This window comes from Babylonia areolata, chromosome 10 (assembly GCF_041734735.1).
Source record: "Babylonia areolata isolate BAREFJ2019XMU chromosome 10, ASM4173473v1, whole genome shotgun sequence".
In the NCBI taxonomy this organism is placed as follows: Eukaryota; Metazoa; Mollusca; class Gastropoda; order Neogastropoda; family Buccinidae; genus Babylonia; species Babylonia areolata.
Window position 1 is genome coordinate 5,720,265 of NC_134885.1, and position 18,920 is coordinate 5,739,184.

The 18,920-nt window shown below is 41.0% G+C and overlaps 1 protein-coding gene across 1 annotated transcript in view; it reads left to right on the forward strand.

Moving 5' to 3' along the window:
* Positions 1 to 5,935: 5,935 nt before the first annotated feature.
* Positions 5,936 to 18,920, forward strand: part of LOC143286741 (uncharacterized) — a 148,351-nt gene continuing 135,366 nt past the window's right edge. The window contains exons 1-2 of the mRNA XM_076594463.1: positions 5,936 to 6,335; positions 8,196 to 8,250. Of these exons, the coding sequence (XP_076450578.1) occupies positions 6,288 to 6,335; positions 8,196 to 8,250 (103 nt within the window). The 5' untranslated portion in view covers positions 5,936 to 6,287. The remainder of the gene's footprint in view (positions 6,336 to 8,195; positions 8,251 to 18,920) is intronic.

Here is an 18,920-nt window from a genome sequence, read left to right on the forward strand (position 1 = left end):
AGAGAGAAAGAAGTGTGTGTGTGTTTGTGTGTGAATGGATGCAGCAACAAGAAAAATGCTCATGAAACATTCTTACATTCATATGTGTGTGTGTGTGTGTGTGTGCAGTTAGTCATTAATTATGATGCTTCGCATTTAACATGCTCATATAATTCCTGCACATACAATTAATGATACATCATCATATGTATGAAAACTGTATTATTGTTTTGATATTTGCTCTGAAGACTTTCTTGTATCAAATGCATGTTGTGGACAATAGCATATTAAACGTTTCATACTCTGTACACTTCATTTATATATATTATGCACATATTGTAATATTTTGTGTACATTGGGGCTCCCATTCACTGTCAGCTCACCAACTCAGTTTCCCCTGCACAAAGAAACCTGTACTTTGAAAAATATAATAATAATAAATCTATTTGTATAGCACTGCATTTTGTGCAGAGACAAATCAAAGCGCTGTCACACTCACTTTTCACCCACATGCAATAACTCTGATACAAAAGAATGAAAAGTGTAATTGTTTCCCAGTAATTCAATTCACAGCATCTCTGATACAACGGAATGAAAAACGTAATTATTTCCCAGGTATTCAATGCACAGCATCTCGGGAACAAGGGAATGAAAAATGTAATTATTTCCCAGGTATTCAATACACAGCATCTCGGGAACGAGGGAATGAAAAATGTAATTATTTCCCAGGTATTCAATGCACAGCATCTCGGGAACGAGGGAATGACAAATGTATTTATTTCCCAGGTATTCAGTGCACAGTATTCCGAGTACCACAAAGCACCAGTTCAGTGACATGACCAGTTGCAGAATGTAGTGCAGGACTCACAGAACAGCGTGGTCTTGTTGTCACATTAATGAGGTAACATAATAATGAGAATGATAATGGATATTGATGTAGCACTCTATCCAGGAATATGCTGTAGGTGCTTTCCGAAACACATGGTTTTATACATACCACATTACATGAGTGTTACGTATGCACTCTAAAATGTGACTAGCAATCTACACACACACACACATACACTAACATGTAACAGAGGACAATAAATCTCATCTTGATCAAGTGTCTTTACTGCTGCACTCATGTTATGAGGTCTTGCACAGTTTTCAGCAGCACATCACACTGTTGCACATAATTATGTGAGAATGCGTGCAGCTGGAAGTGGCAAAAGTGAGTGTTGTGGATCTACATGTACATCCCTGTGTCTATGTGTTCTATTCAGTGTGAATCTGATGTTCTCTTGAACCAAATGTTGTGACACTGTGTGTCTGTTTCTCTGAAAATAAATCATGTGACTCATACAAGCCTGGACAATATTTTGTTTTGTTTTTGTTGTTGTTTTTACAGTATTTCTTGTCACAACAGATTCCTCAATGTGAAATTTTGGTTGCTTTCCCCAGGGAAAGCGTTTCGCTACAATGCAGTACCACCTGTGTTTTGTTTCCTTTGGTCTGCCTGCAAGTGTGTTTGCTTTACTTCCAAAGTGAATCTCTCTACAGAATTTTGCCAGGGACAACTTTTTTCTTTTTTTTTTAATGCCATGGGATCTTATACTTGCACTCAGTGCATGCTACACACAGAACCTCAGTTTACCATCTGAAGCAAAGGACTAGGCCCAGACCACCACTTAAAGTCTAATGGAGGGAGAAAAAAAAACAACCTTGCCTGTGTGAGATTCAAACTTGTGTACTCAGATTCTCTTGTTTTCTGGGCAGATGCGTTACCACTAGGCCACCACTCCACAGTGTTGTTCTTAGACAGTTTTTTTTTTTTTTCCACAGAACCATGTGGAACTAAACCAGCTCCCTAATACTGATCCAGGCTGGTTTGAGTGTTCTGAGACAGTCACAACCCGGGTGCATTTGTGGCACAACAAGAATTGATGGAATAGCTGTGTTTTTTGGTGTGTGTGTGTGTGTGTCCAAGATAAACTTTAATGAATAAGTTTTCTCTGGAAATACCATCTCTGTTGACATCTTATTTGGCTTAAAATGGGGACAAATTCAGTGTGTGTGTGTGTGTGTGTGTGTGTGTCCATGGTAAACTTTAAAAACTAAGTTTTCTCTGGAAATGCCATCTCTGTTGACCTCTTATTTACAAAGAAGCCAAAAATATTTCCATAGTCAGGTTACAGTTACATTCTTATTAAATTTTCTTATTCACAAAATGTAGCATTTTTATTTGACATGTTGACATACTGATCAATAACGGTCTTTTTTTTTCAAATTGAAACTTCCTAGGAAGTCATTTTGATGTACACATCTGCCAGAAGCAGCAAATTTATTCTGGGTAATGGGGCTTCAGTCCAAATGTACTATGGAAACTATTCGTTTAGACAGATCTTACACATTGAAAACAGTAGATTTTAGAATATGACTTCAGTGTATAGAAAAGACATGTCTATGAAAACTGACAGACAGACAAAAGAAATGAACCAACTCCATATGTGGACAATTATTTCATAACAAAAAGACTGGCATTAATTTTCAACCCACTCGGATCAGACTTTTTTTTCTTCTTTTTTTTTTTTTGCTTTTCTGTGATAAGTAACACAAATGTAAGAGGTGACTTGATAACTTCAATAAGTGATTAATGTCAGTAGAGAGAGACAAAGGGATCTGCCATTGCACATGTGCATGTGCTTGTATATGTTTACATTGTGTGTGTGCATGTGTGTGTGTGTGTGTGTGAAAAAGAGAAAATGACTTTATATCTCAGCTTTACTGTCTTCTGTCCTGTGTCAACTTTACAGCCAACTTTGCTGTCAACTTTATTATCACCCACTGTCCATAGGAGGATAATGTGTCCAAGATAACATTAATAACATAGCATTTGTAAGGTAATGTTTATAATTGTGACATTTGCCAGCTAACATTAAAAGGCTAACATTAACTGAAATAAACACACACAAAAAAACAAACCCACAACAACCTTTTGTGAGGTAGCGTTCATGAGCTAATGTTCATGGTTAATGTTTATGGTTTACTATCAAAAGCATGTTTGTAAAAGCTGACATTCATCGGCTAACATTCACAAACTTAACATTTACAAGCTTACATTTGTACCTAACGTTTGCTAGTGAACATTCGTGGCTAACATTCATAACTAACGTTTGTGGTTAACATATATGTGAGCTAACATTCAAATGCTAACAATTGTTGGCAACTTTCATATGTGGCAAGAGTTTGTTAGCTTACGTTGGTGGTTAGCATTTGTGAGAAGGTAGAAAGGGAAGAGGGAAAGAAAGAAAAGAAAAAAGAATGCGGGAAGATAAGAGAGAAAGAAAGAAGTGTCTGTATCTCTCGGGCCTGGTTAATGCCAGGATATCATTATGACAGGAAGTGTAGAGTACAGCCTTGTCACGCAGTCCCAAACCAAAATGGACCTCCATAGCAAAACCGTCATCGTCATCCTCCTCCTCCTTCATCATCATCAATATAAACAATACAGTCTTAAAGTCTGTGGCCTTTCATGCCCTGCTCTCATGGTGACCTCAGTTTCGATACCCCACCACTTCTGTGCTTGGGGTGAGTCCTGTCAATGTGTTCAGTGTCAGCAGATTCATGGGGGGGCTGTTGTTTGAGGGACGTGGTGGCGGTCTCCACTCTGGGAGGGACGCTCACTCAGTGTGGCTCCGTGACTAAGCCATTATTGTTGTTAGTAGGGGGCTTAGTAGGTGGTGTCCTAAGTACGTTAAATCAGAACAGGCACCACTGAACACAACCGAAGTGACTCAGCAGCAGTGCAGGGTCTCTTCTGGTGTGTGGCCTCCTGGTCACCTAACATCGTTGGTTCCCTGCGGACTGCCGACGCTGGAACTGTGACGGACAAACCCGGGTGTGGCCGTGTATGGGGGAATCTAAATGAGCGGCATGGGAGTAATGCCACTGAAACGGTGCAGTTGATGGGGCAGAAAAAAAGACATAAAAGAAGAAGAAAAGAAAGCAGGAAAGAAAGAAAGGAACAAATGCCTTCCATGGATTGCAATTTTCACTTCATAAAGATACAACAGTAACACCAACGCCCACGCCAGCATCACCATGAATGGCCAGGAACTTGAAAAGGTGGAAGCCTTCAAGTACTTGGGAGCAACACTTACAAAGGACGGCAGGTCGAACACAGAACTGAAGATCCGCCTCGCAACATCAACATCAGCGATGGCAGAACTGGACAAGATCAGGAGGAGCAGGAGCATTTCCCTTGCCATCAAACTCAAACTGTACAGATCCTTTGTGCTCGCCATTCTCCTGTATGGATGCGAAAGCTAGACACTGTCAGCCGAGCTTGAAAAGAGGATCCAAGCATTTGAGATGAAATGCTACTGAAAGATGCTCCGCATCTCATGGGTTGAACACAAGACCAACGACTGTGTCCGGAGCAAAGTCGAAGCCTTTGCTGGACATCAAGAACCCCTCCTGGCCACCATCAAAAGGAGGAAGCTGGCCTGGTTTGGCCAAGTGAGCTGCCACAACACCCTGTGCAAGACCATCCTGCAGGGCACCATGGAGGGCGGAAGAAAGAGGGGAAGACCAAGGAGAAGCTGGACAGATGACGTCAAGACCTGGACTCATCTGAAGATGCCAGAGCTGGTGTCAGAGGCCGAGAGCAGACCAGGCTGGAGGAGAGTGACGTCCGCTGCATCCCTTGTGTCCCCCCCACGACCCGGTGGGTCACGGGACAAAAGGAAAGGAAAGGAAAGATAAGTCAGACAGTTATTCTCAAACCAGTACATTGACTTTTTTTTCATTCTGTTTTATTTCATTTTATTTATAAAGAATAAGACAAATGCAGATAGAAAAAAAGAAGAGGCTGGATAAGTGATTTATGTCTTCTTTTCTTTTCTTTTTTTTTCTCCTTTTTTTGCACACCGTATTAACAATTTATGCCCATAAAATAATAATAATATATATATATATATATATAAAGCAACATCTCTCTCTCTCTCTCTCTCTCTCTCTCTCTCTCTCTCTCTGTGACAGGTGAGGAGGGTGGAGGAGGGACGGGGTAAAATCTAACAATTTTTTTTTTTTATATAATGATAAATTTTGTAGTTATCAAATTTGGTTTCAAAATAGAAAAAAAAATCAGTTCTTTCCACACATCCCGTTTATAATGATAATGTTTTGTTTATTCATTCAAATTTATTTTGAAATTGCATTATTTCATATTGTTATTAAATGCGATCTTTCACGGGTTAGTTATACTCTTATGATTGACATTGCACTGTCATATTCATTTTCTCTGGAATAAATTTTTGTCGAATCAAATCTGGTTTCAAAATAGAAAGAAAAAAAATCAGTTCTTTCCACATATTCTAATTATGATGACAATATACATTTAATTTATTCAATTAAATACATATGATATGAATACGATCTTTTCACTGTTTAGTTTTGCTCACATTGCACGGTGTTGTGTTGCTGTGTGCGGAGAAAGAAAACGTGAAGATGTGTTTCGAGAGAATTTCGGTAAAACGTATAACAGTAATGACATTTTTTTTAAAGGGGGCCTGTTCGATTTGTTTAATGTCATTAAATTGTTCCGTTTTTGTTATATACATCAAATTAAATCGTACTTATTCATAAAAAAAGAAAGAAAGAAAAGAAAAAGATTCACACTTTTTGCCTTGTTCCGTTTCTGCACAACCACCTGTCCTACTTTTATTTACTCCAGACTGGCTGGCAACTTTGAATCACTACGCCCTGTGTGTTATTGTAAATATTGTGAATAAATGTGTATCAAATGTTTCTTTATCTCTATGCACACCACTCACACACCCCAAAACACACTAGTTGCCAAACTTGCCGAATTGATTTCAAGGGGAGATTATATCTTTAAATCGATCTAGATTCAGAACTACAGTTTATGATCGGATAAATACTTGGCGTCTTTTTGCGTTATTTGCCGTCTCAACATGGCTCTCCAAAACTTTATTTTGTTTTGCTAAGTTTTCTGTTGAGATAGAAATATTTCAAATATGTTAATATTTTAGTTAGTCTATTTCAGAACATCGAACATTTTTTTCCTTTCGTTTTTCATGACTGTTCTTAGGTTCACTTTGTTTCAAAATACGATATGAATGATAATGATAACGGGCACCTGAAAATTACCGTCAATGTTGGTTGACTCGAACAGTGACTATCCACTTGTGTTTTCTCCCTTGCATCGCTGTGACGATGAGTCCAAGAGTATCGTGTAGGTTGTAGGATATAAACAGCAGCTGGAACAGTTATAAAGTCACAGCACGTGTCAGAAGTTTCCAAAGATGTGGCCGCCAGAGGAGGGTAACAACAGTGACCAGGAGCTGGCCCTTGTAAGTCCGACAGTCCCACTTGCATTCCTGTACGCCTCCTGCCCCAAACCTTCTTCCGCTTCTGCTGATAGTAACCGGTTGTTGATGCTGATGAATATTGGCACTTTCAGTCTATTTTCTTAAGAGTCAATTGAAAGTTGCTGTGGTGGTGGTGGTACAGGTGTGTGAATGTGTGTGTGTGAGGGAGAATTTGATACAATTTTCAAAATTGAACATATTTAATTTATTGAGGGAAATATAATAAGAAAGACAATGGCTTTTCTTTATTCAATAATAAATTCAGTTCAAACATAAATCATTATGCCCCCAACGAGATTGTGTGGGTGGATGTGTGTGTGTGTGTGTGTGACACCTCAGTTTCACAAAAGCCATTGAAGATTATCAGGACCAACAAAGACCAGATCTGTCTACACCACCATTTTGAATCTGTTTCTTAGTCCTGCTGAAAAAAAAAAAAAAAAAAATATATATATATATATTGTGCTGTGTCAGACTAGTATGTTAACTGATATATTTATAGTTCTCAGTCGTCAACAGTAGTTGGAAATATTGCCAGTAGCTGAACATGACTGAGTCTGTCGCTGAGTGTACAGGGATCAGATAGTAGTGGACAAACTCAAATCAGTCACAGTTGGGAATCCGTGTCAGTGTAAGATAAGCTAATTCAACATAAGAAATTCTGATTGTCCGCACTTACCAGATTTTAATAGTCAAGCCAAACGATAAAATCATATACAAAGACTATCATCTTTTAGACCAATGTTTGAAGGCACTTTGAGGGTGAGGTTGAATGGTGTGAATGGGTGTGGGGCTCTAGCTGAGTTTAAATTGGGATCAACCAGTTTGTCATTCACTCAGTTTTGATACCTGGGTATTGACTTCCAATGCTGTTGGCAACTTCAGTGTCAAAGTGATCAAAACAAAACTATGATCAATCAGTTACTTTGCCCACCATTTTTTATCATTGACCCAGATTGGCAGAACTTTTCCTGATTTTTTTTTTTTTTAACTGTCCCCATCTTCTGCACCATTCCATTGGCACTACTCTGACACTGCCCATCCCAAATTCCTCACTCAGTGCTGGACTAATTCTGGCACAATCTCAGTGCTGCCAGTCCACAGAGAGCAATCAATGTGGGTCAAAGTGAGGCCACACACCAGTGAACACCATTGCTGAGTCACCTGGCTGGTGCTCGGTGGTGCCTGTTCTCATTCAACATCCACAGGACACTGCCTGTACTGAGCCCCACGCTGATGACAATGAATACTGTTTAACTTCTTTTTCTTCTTCTTTTTTTAAAATTTTACGTTAACATTGTTCTTATGCATATAAATTCATAAAGAAATGCAAGAAATAAAGAAAATACATAGAAAATGAAAAAACAAACAAACATATATATATATATATATCATGACAGACAATAATTACTTAGTTATAGAGCCAGACTAGGTGAGAGTCTATAGTTCCTGACTGGTTCAAACAACCAGACATTGTTTTCAATTTACTGTATTTTGTTTGTTTGCTGTATTTCAGTTTGTGCGCGCGCACACGCATGCACACACACTCACATACAAAATACACTCATGCACACAGACACAATCACACACACAATTACATGCACACACACACACACACACACACACACACACACACACACACATTCAAACACATTTGTGTGTGCAGACTCAGTACTCACACAAGAAAAAACAAATTAATTGTCATATATTCATACAATTTTTTTTTCTTTGGTGATAATCATATCTTTGTTTCTGTTGAAATTTTATATTTTGCATTAGATTTGTTATTACCGAAACTCATGATAATTTAATTCTAAAGTGTTCTCTTTTTTCTCTCTACAGAATCCATATGAAAGTTTCATGAAGAAACACCTTCAGCATTATGGTTACTTCACAGGTGAGTGGCTTTTTTTTTTTAATACTGTACAGATGTTTTAAGATATTGACCATACTCTCTCTCTCTCTGTGCCTAATTGTTTATTTGGGTGTTTGTGTGCACACGTGCTGTTTGTGTACATGTGGTATGTCATGTGGAAGACCAATAATCTATTTTGAATGGCATTTTTGAATCTAGGTCTAGTTTTTTCTTCAAAATGCTTCTACTTGTTCGTCTGTCTGTCTGTCTGTCTGTCTCTGTCTCTCTCTCTCTCTCTCTGAGAAGGGGAGAAAATACTGTAGAATGTGGGATTTGATCCCGTGCACTCAGATTCTCTCGCATCCTAGGCAGATGCATTACCACTAGGCCACCAGTCCGCATCGTGTCACTGGTTCAGTTAATGAGTCAGTGCAAAGATGGAAATGGTAGTTGAAGGTAGAGAATCAATCAGTTTTGGTTTCAGTTTCTTAAGGAGACGTCACTGCATTCAGGCAAATCCATAAACGCTACACCATATCTGCTTGGCAGATGCTTGACCAACATGCTTAGTCATGCCTTGATTGCTTGCCTGTGTATTTGTGTTCCTATCAAAGTAGATTTTTTTTTACAGAATTTTGCCTGAGGACAACCTTTTTGTTGCCATGGGTTCTTTTCCAGTGCATCAAATGCATGCTGAACATGGGATTTAATTACACATACTTAACCGTGACCCACTAGTGCAGACACCGGCAGGGGTCTGACATTCCTGTCCTGTGCAAACTACTATCCGCCTATGCGGAGAAAACGAAAGTAGCTACGGCCGATAACGTCCCGGAAGTAGGTATTGGTTTATTGTCTCATCTGAATGGCCAGATGCTCAGTTTTATTTTCCAGTCAAATTTGGGACAAAGGGCAAAAGCAGGAATCAAACCCAGTTCCTCAGACACTGTATTGGCTGAGGAGTATCTTAACCATTCTGAGAGAGCAGAGGATATGTGGAGGGAAGATGTTGTCAGTGAAGGAGTGGCCAACCATTTCTTAACTCTCTCCATACAAACGGCGAAAGAGACGACGTTAACAGCATTTCACCCCAGTTACCATCATCAAAATATTGCAAGCGGAAGGCTCTTATACTGAAGAAGTGAATGTTGACAAAGAATACCACAATTCTGACGACGGAAACTAAAGGTTGGGTCGTTCAGACACCCACTGGACATCCGAGGGGTCTGTGTAGAGGAGAAGAGAGGACTGGCCGTACTGAGTGAGTTAATCAATTGTCATAGGGAGGACAGATTCAGTGAAGGAGAAAGCAAGCACCTCACAAACAAGATACCAGAACAATCAGTCAGGCTTCCAGGATCGATTTATTTATCAGGCCGCACCTTGCACCGTCAGCTGTGTCTTTGAAAATGACCCACTGGAAATGGTGAGACTCGCATCGCCGACTGCACTGATGTTTTCTGATGTGGATTAGCATGCTTGCTGGTTGTGGGTTAGATCAAAGGCGGTCTGATTGGTGCTTTCATTGTGATAATAATGATTATCTTCACGCTACACACACACGCAGCACACACACACACACACACACACACACACACACACACACACACACACACTGTAGCACTTTTCTGTTTTGTTGTTGCTGCTGCTGTTGTTGTTGTTGCTGTTGTTGTTGCATATAATGTTGTTTCCATAGTTGCTTCTGCTTCTGCACTGATGCTGTTTTTATAATGAATGGTTATCATTATTGCCCTTTTTTTTCCCCCTCTTTATCATCCAAACCATCAAAAGCAATTCATTCAGTTGTATAACATGTCAGCAAGGAATGACCAGTGGTGAACTGTTGTGTCCAAGCACCACACACACATTACCCCACCACAGTAGTGGTTCTAATCAGCACTGTGCAATTTTGACTGATTTTAGTTTAGCAGAGACACTTTTCAAGGTTAATGTATCATTGATATATTTTAGCATAGCGGTGACACTTTTCAAGGTGTATCTTTAACTGATTTTAGCATAGCTGTGACACTTTTCGAGGCTTATTATTGACTGATTGTAGCATACTAAGGACACTTTTCAAGGCTTATTAATACCATTGACTGATTTTAGCATACTGGTGACACTTTTCAAGACTTATCACTTGACTGATTGTAGCATACAAAGGACACTTTCAAGGCTTATGAATACTATTGACTTATTTTAGCATACTGGTAACACTTTTAAAGACTTGTCATTGACAGGATTTAGCATACTAGTGACACTTTTCAAGGCATGTCATTGACTGATTTTAACATACTAGTGTCACTTTTTGAGGCTTACCATTGACTGGTTACAGCATACTGTTGACAGTTTTCAGGACTTATCAAAGACTGGTTTTTAGCATACCAGTGGCAATTTTCAAGCCCCGATTTTAGCATGCTATAGCACTTTTCAAAGCTTATCATTGACTGATTTTAGTATGGTGGCGACACTTTTCAAGCCTATTATAGATCTATAGATCCAAGGCCGGACTGAGGGAGCTAACCTTCCAGACTGGAAGTCCACAGTAACTAATACTCCCCAGAGCAGTGACATATTATTTTCATCAAACCCAGCAACACAAAAGAACTCGCAGTGAATTCATGGCTGGTGTCCAATCAAGGGGAGAAAATCAATATGAAAGAAGGGAGCGAAGGATCCCCGCAGAGCAGGAGGTGACTATGAAAGCACTGGGCTTACGGATAGAGGCTGGGACGATGGGGGTGGTTGCAGGAAGGCAGTGTTGGTTTAGAGGCTGGATGACAGCATTGCTTTGCATTGCATTGCATTGCATTGTATTATTTTTTTGTCACAGCACATTTCTCTATGTGAAATTTGTGCTGCTGTCCCTGGGGATAGCGTGTATTCAGTTTCAGTTTCACTTTCTCAAGGAGGCGTCACTGCGTTCGGACAAATCCATACACGCTACACCACATCTGTTGAGCAGATGCCTGACCAGCAGCATAACCCAACGCGCTTAGTCAGGCCTTGAGTGCATGCTTACATATTTGTGTACCTATGAAAGTGGATTTCATTTTACGTAATTTCGCCAGAGGACAACACTCTCGTTGCCATGGGTTCTTTTTCAGTGCGCCAAGTGCGTGCTGCACACGGGACCTCGGTTTATCGTCTCATCCGAAAGACTAGACGCTCAGTTTGATTTTCCAGTCAAACTTAGGAGAAAGGGCGAGAGCGGGATTCGAACCCACACCCTCACGGACTCTCTGTATTGGCAGCTGAGCGTCTTAACCATTCTGCCACCTTCCTCCTTAAGCGTGTAACCACACTGCAGAACCACCCTTGTTTTGTTTTCTTCCTTCTGTGTTTTATTAATATTATTCTTCATCGTTCATGGCCTGCAGCTCCCACGTTCACTCGTATGTACAAGAGTGAGCTTTTACGTGTATGACCATTTTTACCCCCACTATGTAGGCAGCCATACTCTGTTCTCGGGGGTGTTTTATTATCAGAATGGATTTTTCTATAGAATTTTGCCAGGGACAACCTGTTTGTTGCCTTGGGTTCATTTTACATACACTAAGTGATTGCTGCATACAGGACCTCAGTTTGTTGTCTCATCCGAATGACTAGCGTCCAGACCACCACTCAAGGTCTAGTGGAGGGGGAGAAAATTCTGGTGAGTGTGTGGGATTCGATCCTGCACACTCCGATTCTCTTGCTCCCTTGGAAAACCCATCACCACTCGGCCAACACTCCTTCACACCCATGACTCCATTATTCTTCTGTCTGACTGATGTATGGCAATATATTTCATTGGATTGAAATAAAAATGACGAGCGCAATAGCTGAGTGGTAAAAGCGTTGGACTTTCAGTCTGAGGGTCCCTGGTTCGAATCTCAGTAACGACACCTGGTGGGTAAATGGTGAAGATTTTGTTTTACCTCCCAGGTCAATATTTGTGCAGACCTGCTTGTGCCTGAACCCCCTCCGTGTGTATACACAAGCAAGCTCAAATATACACGTTAAAGATCCTGTAATTTATGTCCGCGTTCAGTGGGTTATGGAAACAAGAACCTACCCAGCATGCACATCCTGTCTACATGGTGGTGTAAAAACGGTCTTGCACGTAAAAGCCCACTCATGTACATGTTTATGAGTGAACATGGAAGTTACAGCCCTTGAACAAGTTAGAAGAAAATAAAACAGTTCCTTGCATCTTCTTCTTCTTCTGTGTTCATGGGCTGCAACTCCCACGTTCACTCGTATGCACACGAGTGGGCTTTTACGTGTATGACCATTTTTACCCCGCCATGTAGGCAGCCATACTCCGTTTTTGGGGGTGTGCATGCTGGGTTTGTTCTTGTTTCCATAACCCACCGAACGCTGACATGGATTACAGGATCTTTAACGTGCGTATTTGATCTTCTGCTTGCATATACACACGAAGGGGGTTCAGGCACTAGCAGGTCTGCACATATGTTGACCTGGGAGATCGTAAAAATCTCCACCCTTTACCCACCAGGCGCTGTCACTGTGATTCGAACCTGGGACCCTCAGATTGACGGTCCAACGCTTTAACCACTCGGCTATTGCGCCCGTCAGTTCCTTGCATCAAACAAGTGCACACTTCAAAGGCTACCCTCCAAAAATCATCACTTAACCCTTTCACTTCCAAACTCACATTTATGTAGCAACTAGGTGACTGAAGGGTGACCAGATCATGGGTCTGTTATCAATGAACCTACTGCTCTTTATGTTTGGTGGTAGGATAGGGCATATCTTCTACACATCACAGGGGGAATCCCCAGCTATTCCTGTGTTTATAGCACATGGGAATTTTGCACTCTAAATTGACTGGCAGTGAAAGGGTCAATTTGAGGACTTGCTCAGACAAAACTTGTGATGCAGATATGAGATAATTGCCGAACTGTTCACAAATGTTTTATTTTATTTTATGATTCTTTTAAGACTCAAGTACACGTATTTTGGAGCCTTTTTCTTGAAATATCTGTTTTTAAAGTTGTTGTTTTTTTGTTTGTTTGTTTGGTTTTTTTTATATGCCAGTTTTTGTTCAAGTCATTTTTTTGTGAATATTCCCCATCAAAATTCCAACTGTTTCACTGCATAAAATCTTGCAATGTATGTTTTCTTTCTGTATATTTTTTTTGTTGGTGATCTTTGTATGAATTTTCTTTGAAATATAAATTGGTGATTAAATCAGTGTGTCTGTGATAATACTGTAAATACTTAGCGACTGACTATTAACTGGTGCATTCTGAAGACCCCCGAACATTGTAAAGGAGAACAGAGCAGTCAGACCAAGAAGAGATCCATACGCATACTTCACTTTCATAATTTTTAAGGGGGCTGCCAGAGTTTACGCATGGAAACTGATGGGTTTCAATAACACGTATCTTAAAGGACACTTCTCAGGCTGAGATTGCGTCCCCTTTTCCTCCCTCTGCCTTTAAGATAATCACACAATGTAAGAGAGAGAGAGAGAGAGAGAGACTGGACACTGGGATTATTTATTGTTATTGCCAAGAAAGGTCTTTTGACAAGGGGGCAGCAACATAAATTCACATATTTTTGCTTCAAAATAATAAAAACTGTCTTTGTTTTCACAACCATTCAGTCAGTTTAAACCAAGAAAATATGCAATCATTGGAAACACTTAAATCATCATTTCCTGACAAAAACTCAAGGAAATGGAACTAAAGAAAAACAAAAATATAATAATAACAAAATAACCAAGAGAGAGGGAGAGAGAGCGAGAGAGAGGATGAGGGAGGGAGGAAGAAAGAGTGGGCTTAAGAAATGCATTTTTCATTTACATATAATTAATTTTTCTGGACAATATTACTAGGTCAGTGCATAACACAGTTGGTAATGGTGCTGCCATGACCTCACGGACAAGGCAGCATGGTTAAGGTAATAAGGATATATAGAACTGAGCATATCTCCCAGCTCCTCTGACAGGGGGGTGCTTTAAGGCTGTTGGCAGTTGTTAAGTAGCTGATCTCTCAGAAGCTAATGTAGGGGTATTAGGGGAAGTCGGGCAACACACACCTTGACACACTACCAATGACTACAGAGCAGTGTAATCCTATTACTGACTCGAAGCTTGGACTCCTGCTATCCTTGAGTTTCTCTGCCAGTGGGTCCATTGCTGTGTGTGTGTGTGTCTCTCTGTGTGTGTATATGTGTGTGGTGATCTGACAAGAGTTTAATCCACGGTGTTCAGTGTAGTCTGTGAGACAGGACCACCGTGGTTTACTGTTAGTCATTCACACTCCTTTTCTTTTTCCTTCTTCCAAAGTGTCTTGGGGAGTCGTGTGTTTCCTGTGGCTCGCATTGAATCACTTACACAACTTTTGGTCACCTAGAGATTTGGGTGTCTGTGTGTTTGCTGTTGTTCCTTTGTTCTCCCAGAGACGTGGGTAGCTGTGTGTTTTCTGCAGCGATGTTGAGGTGCTACATTTCTGGGGCTGTGCTCTTTCAATCTCCAGCTGCTTCTGTTGTGAACAAGGAGACATTTTAAGAAACTCGGGTGTTTGTGATGCATGCATTCCAGTGACTACATACTGATACTTTCAGACCTTTTTTTTTTTTTTTATTCATTTTTTTGTTGAAAACTGAAAGAGTGTTGTGTCTCAACTATGGAATGAATGTGTAGCAGGAAAAAAAAAAGTTCAGTGAGATGAAGGTTGAATCTACTTTTTTCGTTCAACACGTGCTTGTGCAAGAGAGAACTCTTTGTGCACCAAATTGACCAACATTAAAAAAAAAGTGGCAGGATATTACTAGTGGTGGTGACTGTGACATCAGGCAGAAACAGTGCACACACCAGGCAGAAACAGTGCACACGCTGTAACAGTGCGCAGCAACATGTCCTGGCAGAAACGCAACGAGCAGTTGAGGAACAGACACTATGCAATGCACAGCAGCAGGGACAAACGCACCACGGCCGTTAAAAACCCACATTCTGTCAACCCCTACGACATTGATCTATCCTTTCGTGTCTCTGCCACCGCCAGCAACGGCCATGCAGGTGAGTCAGTTCTCCGTGATCTCTGATGGGCAGTTGGTGAAGACGTAGTCCAGTTTCAGTTTCTCAAGGAGGCGCCATCGTGTTCGGACAAATCCGTTTAAGTTACACCACATCTGCACCTTTCACCCACCACACACAGCCAGGGTCTGATCTTACCACACACACACACACACATTAACTAATGCCTCAGACTAGCAGTGTAACCCAATGCACTTTGTCAGGCCTTTGGGAAAGAAAAACAACAAATATAAGTAAAAATGAAAAATAAATAGATAATGATACTGATAATGACGATAATGATACTACTACTACTAATAATAATGATAACAATGTAAACAGCATTAATATCATTAATGATAATGATGATAATAATAATGATAATAAATGAATAAATAAATAAATGGATAGATAAGTAATGGTAATAATAAAAGGTAAGTAAATTGCAATACAGAAGACAGAAGATACTCTGGCTGTTGATTAAATCTGCCACACTGGAATTTAAGTACCAAAATATTTCATTGTGTCTTCAATGAACACTGTCACCATTATTTTAAACACTGGATAAATGTTATTCAGCATTGAATTTTGTGGAACAGTTTGAAAATAACAGCACTGAAATTCACCTGGATTTTCCGTACTCGGTCACAATGAAAATAGACCCAGAAGGCTGAAACAAAATTTGGTTGGACATAATGCTGAAAATAATCCATATCCATTTGGATTTTTTTTTCTTCTCGGTGAATGAGCCCGAAAAGTGCTGGTTGTATCTCCTTTGTACACCTCTGTGAATAAGCCTGACAAGTGCTGGTTGTGTCTCCTTTGTACACCTCTGTGAATAAGCCTGACAAGTGCTGGTTGTGTCTCCTTTGTACACCTCTGTGAATAAGCCTGACAAGTGCTGGTTGTGTCTCCTTTGTACACCTGGGTGAATAAGCCTGACAAGTGCTAGTTGTGTCTCCTTTGTACACCTCTGTGAATAAGCCTGACAAGTGCTGGTTGTGTCTCCTTTGTACACCTGGGTGAATAAGCCTGACAAGTGCTGGTTGTGTCTCCTTTGTACACCGTACACCTCTGTGAATAAGCCTGACAAGTGCTGGTTGTGTCTCCTTTGTACACCGTACACCTCTGTGAATAAGCCTGACAAGTGCTGGTTGTGTCTCCTTTGTACACCTCTGGCGAATAAGCCTGACAAGTGCTGGTTGTGTCTCCTTTGTACACCTCTGTGAATAAGCCTGACAAGTGCTAGTTGTGTCTCCTTTGTACACCTCTGTGAATAAGCCTGACAAGTGCTGGTTGTGTCTCCTTTGTACACCTCTGTGAATAAGCCTGACAAGTGCTGGTTGTATCTCCTTTGTACACCTCTGTGAATAAGCCTGACAAGTGCTGGTTGTATCTCCTTTGTACACCTCTGTGAATAAGCCTGACAAGTGCAAGTTGTATCTCCTTTGTACACCTCTGTGAATAAGCCTGACAAGTGCTGGTTGTGTCTCCTTTGTACACCTCTGTGAATAAGCCTGACAAGTGCTGGTTGTGTCTCCTTTGTACACCTCTGTGAATAAGCCTGACAAGTGCAAGTTGTATCTCCATTGTACACCTGGGTGAATAAGCCTGACAAGTGCTGGTTGTGTCTCCTTTGTACACCTCTGTGAATAAGCCTGACAAGTGCTGGTTGTATCTCCATTGTACACCTGGGTGAATAAGCCTGACAAGTGCAAGTTGTATCTCCTTTGTACACCTCTGTGAATAAGCCTGACAAGTGCTGGTTGTATCTCCTTTGTACACCTCTGTGAATAAGCCTGACAAGTGCTGGTTGTGTCTCCTTTGTACACCTCTGTGAATAAGCCTGACAAGTGCTGGTTGTGTCTCCTTTGTACACCGTACACCTCTGTGAATAAGCCTGACAAGTGCAAGTTGTATCTCCATTGTACACCTGGGTGAATAAGCCTGACAAGCGCTGGTTGTGTCTCCTTTGTACACCTCTGTGAATAAGCCTGACAAGTGCTGGTTGTGTCTCCTTTGTACACCGTACACCTCTGTGAATAAGCCTGACAAGTGCTGGTTGTGTCTCCTTTGTACACCTCTGTGAATAAGCCTGACAAGTGCAAGTTGTATCTCCATTGTACACCTGGGTGAATAAGCCTGACAAGTGCTGGTTGTGTCTCCTTTGTACACCTCTGTGAATAAGCCTGACAAGTGCTAGTTGTGTCTCCTTTGTACACCTCTGTGAATAAGCCTGACAAGTGCTGGTTGTATCTCCTTTGTACACCTCTGTGAATAAGCCTGACAAGTGCTAGTTGTGTCTCCTTTGTACACCTCTGTGAATAAGCCTGACAAGTGCTGGTTGTATCTCCTTTGTACACCTCTGTGAATAAGCCTGACAAGTGCTGGTTGTATCTCCTTTGTACACCTCTGTGAATAAGCCTGACAAGTGCAAGTTGTATCTCCTTTGTACACCTCTGTGAATAAGCCTGACAAGTGCAAGTTGTATCTCCATTGTACACCTCTGTGAATAAGCCTGACAAGTGCTGGTTGTATCTCCTTTGTACACCTCTGTGAATAAGCCTGACAAGTGCTGGTTGTATCTCCTTTGTACACCTCTGTGAATAAGCCTGACAAGTGCTAGTTGTGTCTCCTTTGTACACCTCTGTGAATAAGCCTGACAAGTGCAAGTTGTATCTCCTTTGTACACCTCTGTGAATAAGCCTGACAAGTGCAAGTTGTGTCTCCTTTGTACACCTCTGTGAATAAGCCTGACAAGTGCTGGTTGTATCTCCTTTGTACACGTCTGTGAATAAGCCTGACAAGTGCTGGTTGCATCTCCTTTGTACACCTCTGTGAATAAGCCTGACAAGTGCTGGTTGTGTCTCCTTTGTACACCTCTGTGAATAAGCCTGACAAGTGCTGGTTGTGTCTCCTTTGTACACCTGGGTGAATAAGCCTGACAAGTGCTGGTTGTGTCTCCTTTGTACACCTCTGTGAATAAGCCTGACAAGTGCTGGTTGTATCTCCTTTGTACACCTCTGTGAATAAGCCTGACAAGTGCTGGTTGTATCTCCTTTGTACACCTCTGCTGAAGCTTGGTGTTTGTAGACAGTTCCTGAAAATTTGATTGAGTGTGATGGGCGCAATAGATGAATGGTTAAAACATTGGACTTTCGCTCTGAGGGTCCCGGGTTTGAATCTCGGTAATGGCGCCTGGTGGGTAAAAGGTGGAGATTTTTCTGATCTCCCAGGTCATCATATGTGCAGACCTGCTTGTGCCTGAACCCCCTTTGTGTATATCGCAAGCAGAAGATAAAATACACACATTATAGATTCTGTAATCCATGTCAGTGTTTGGTGGGTTATGGAAACAAAAACATACCCAGCATGCACACCCCTGAAAATGGAGTATGGCTGCCTACATGGTGGGGTAAAAATGTTCATACACATAAAACCCCACCCGTGTACATACGAGTGAACGTGGGAGTTGCAGCCCACAAACGAAGAAGAAGAAGAAATGTCAGACACTGTCCATGCTACCACCCTCACTGCTTGCCAAACCACTGTGTGTATTCTGTTCAAACAACTCTTCTCTCATGCTGTGAAGAATGGGACCACATTTAGGGGATATAGTATGACTGGTTTGTTTGGCGGAATATATTTCATGGAAAAATTAACTGGGTTAGTACAGGAATGTTTG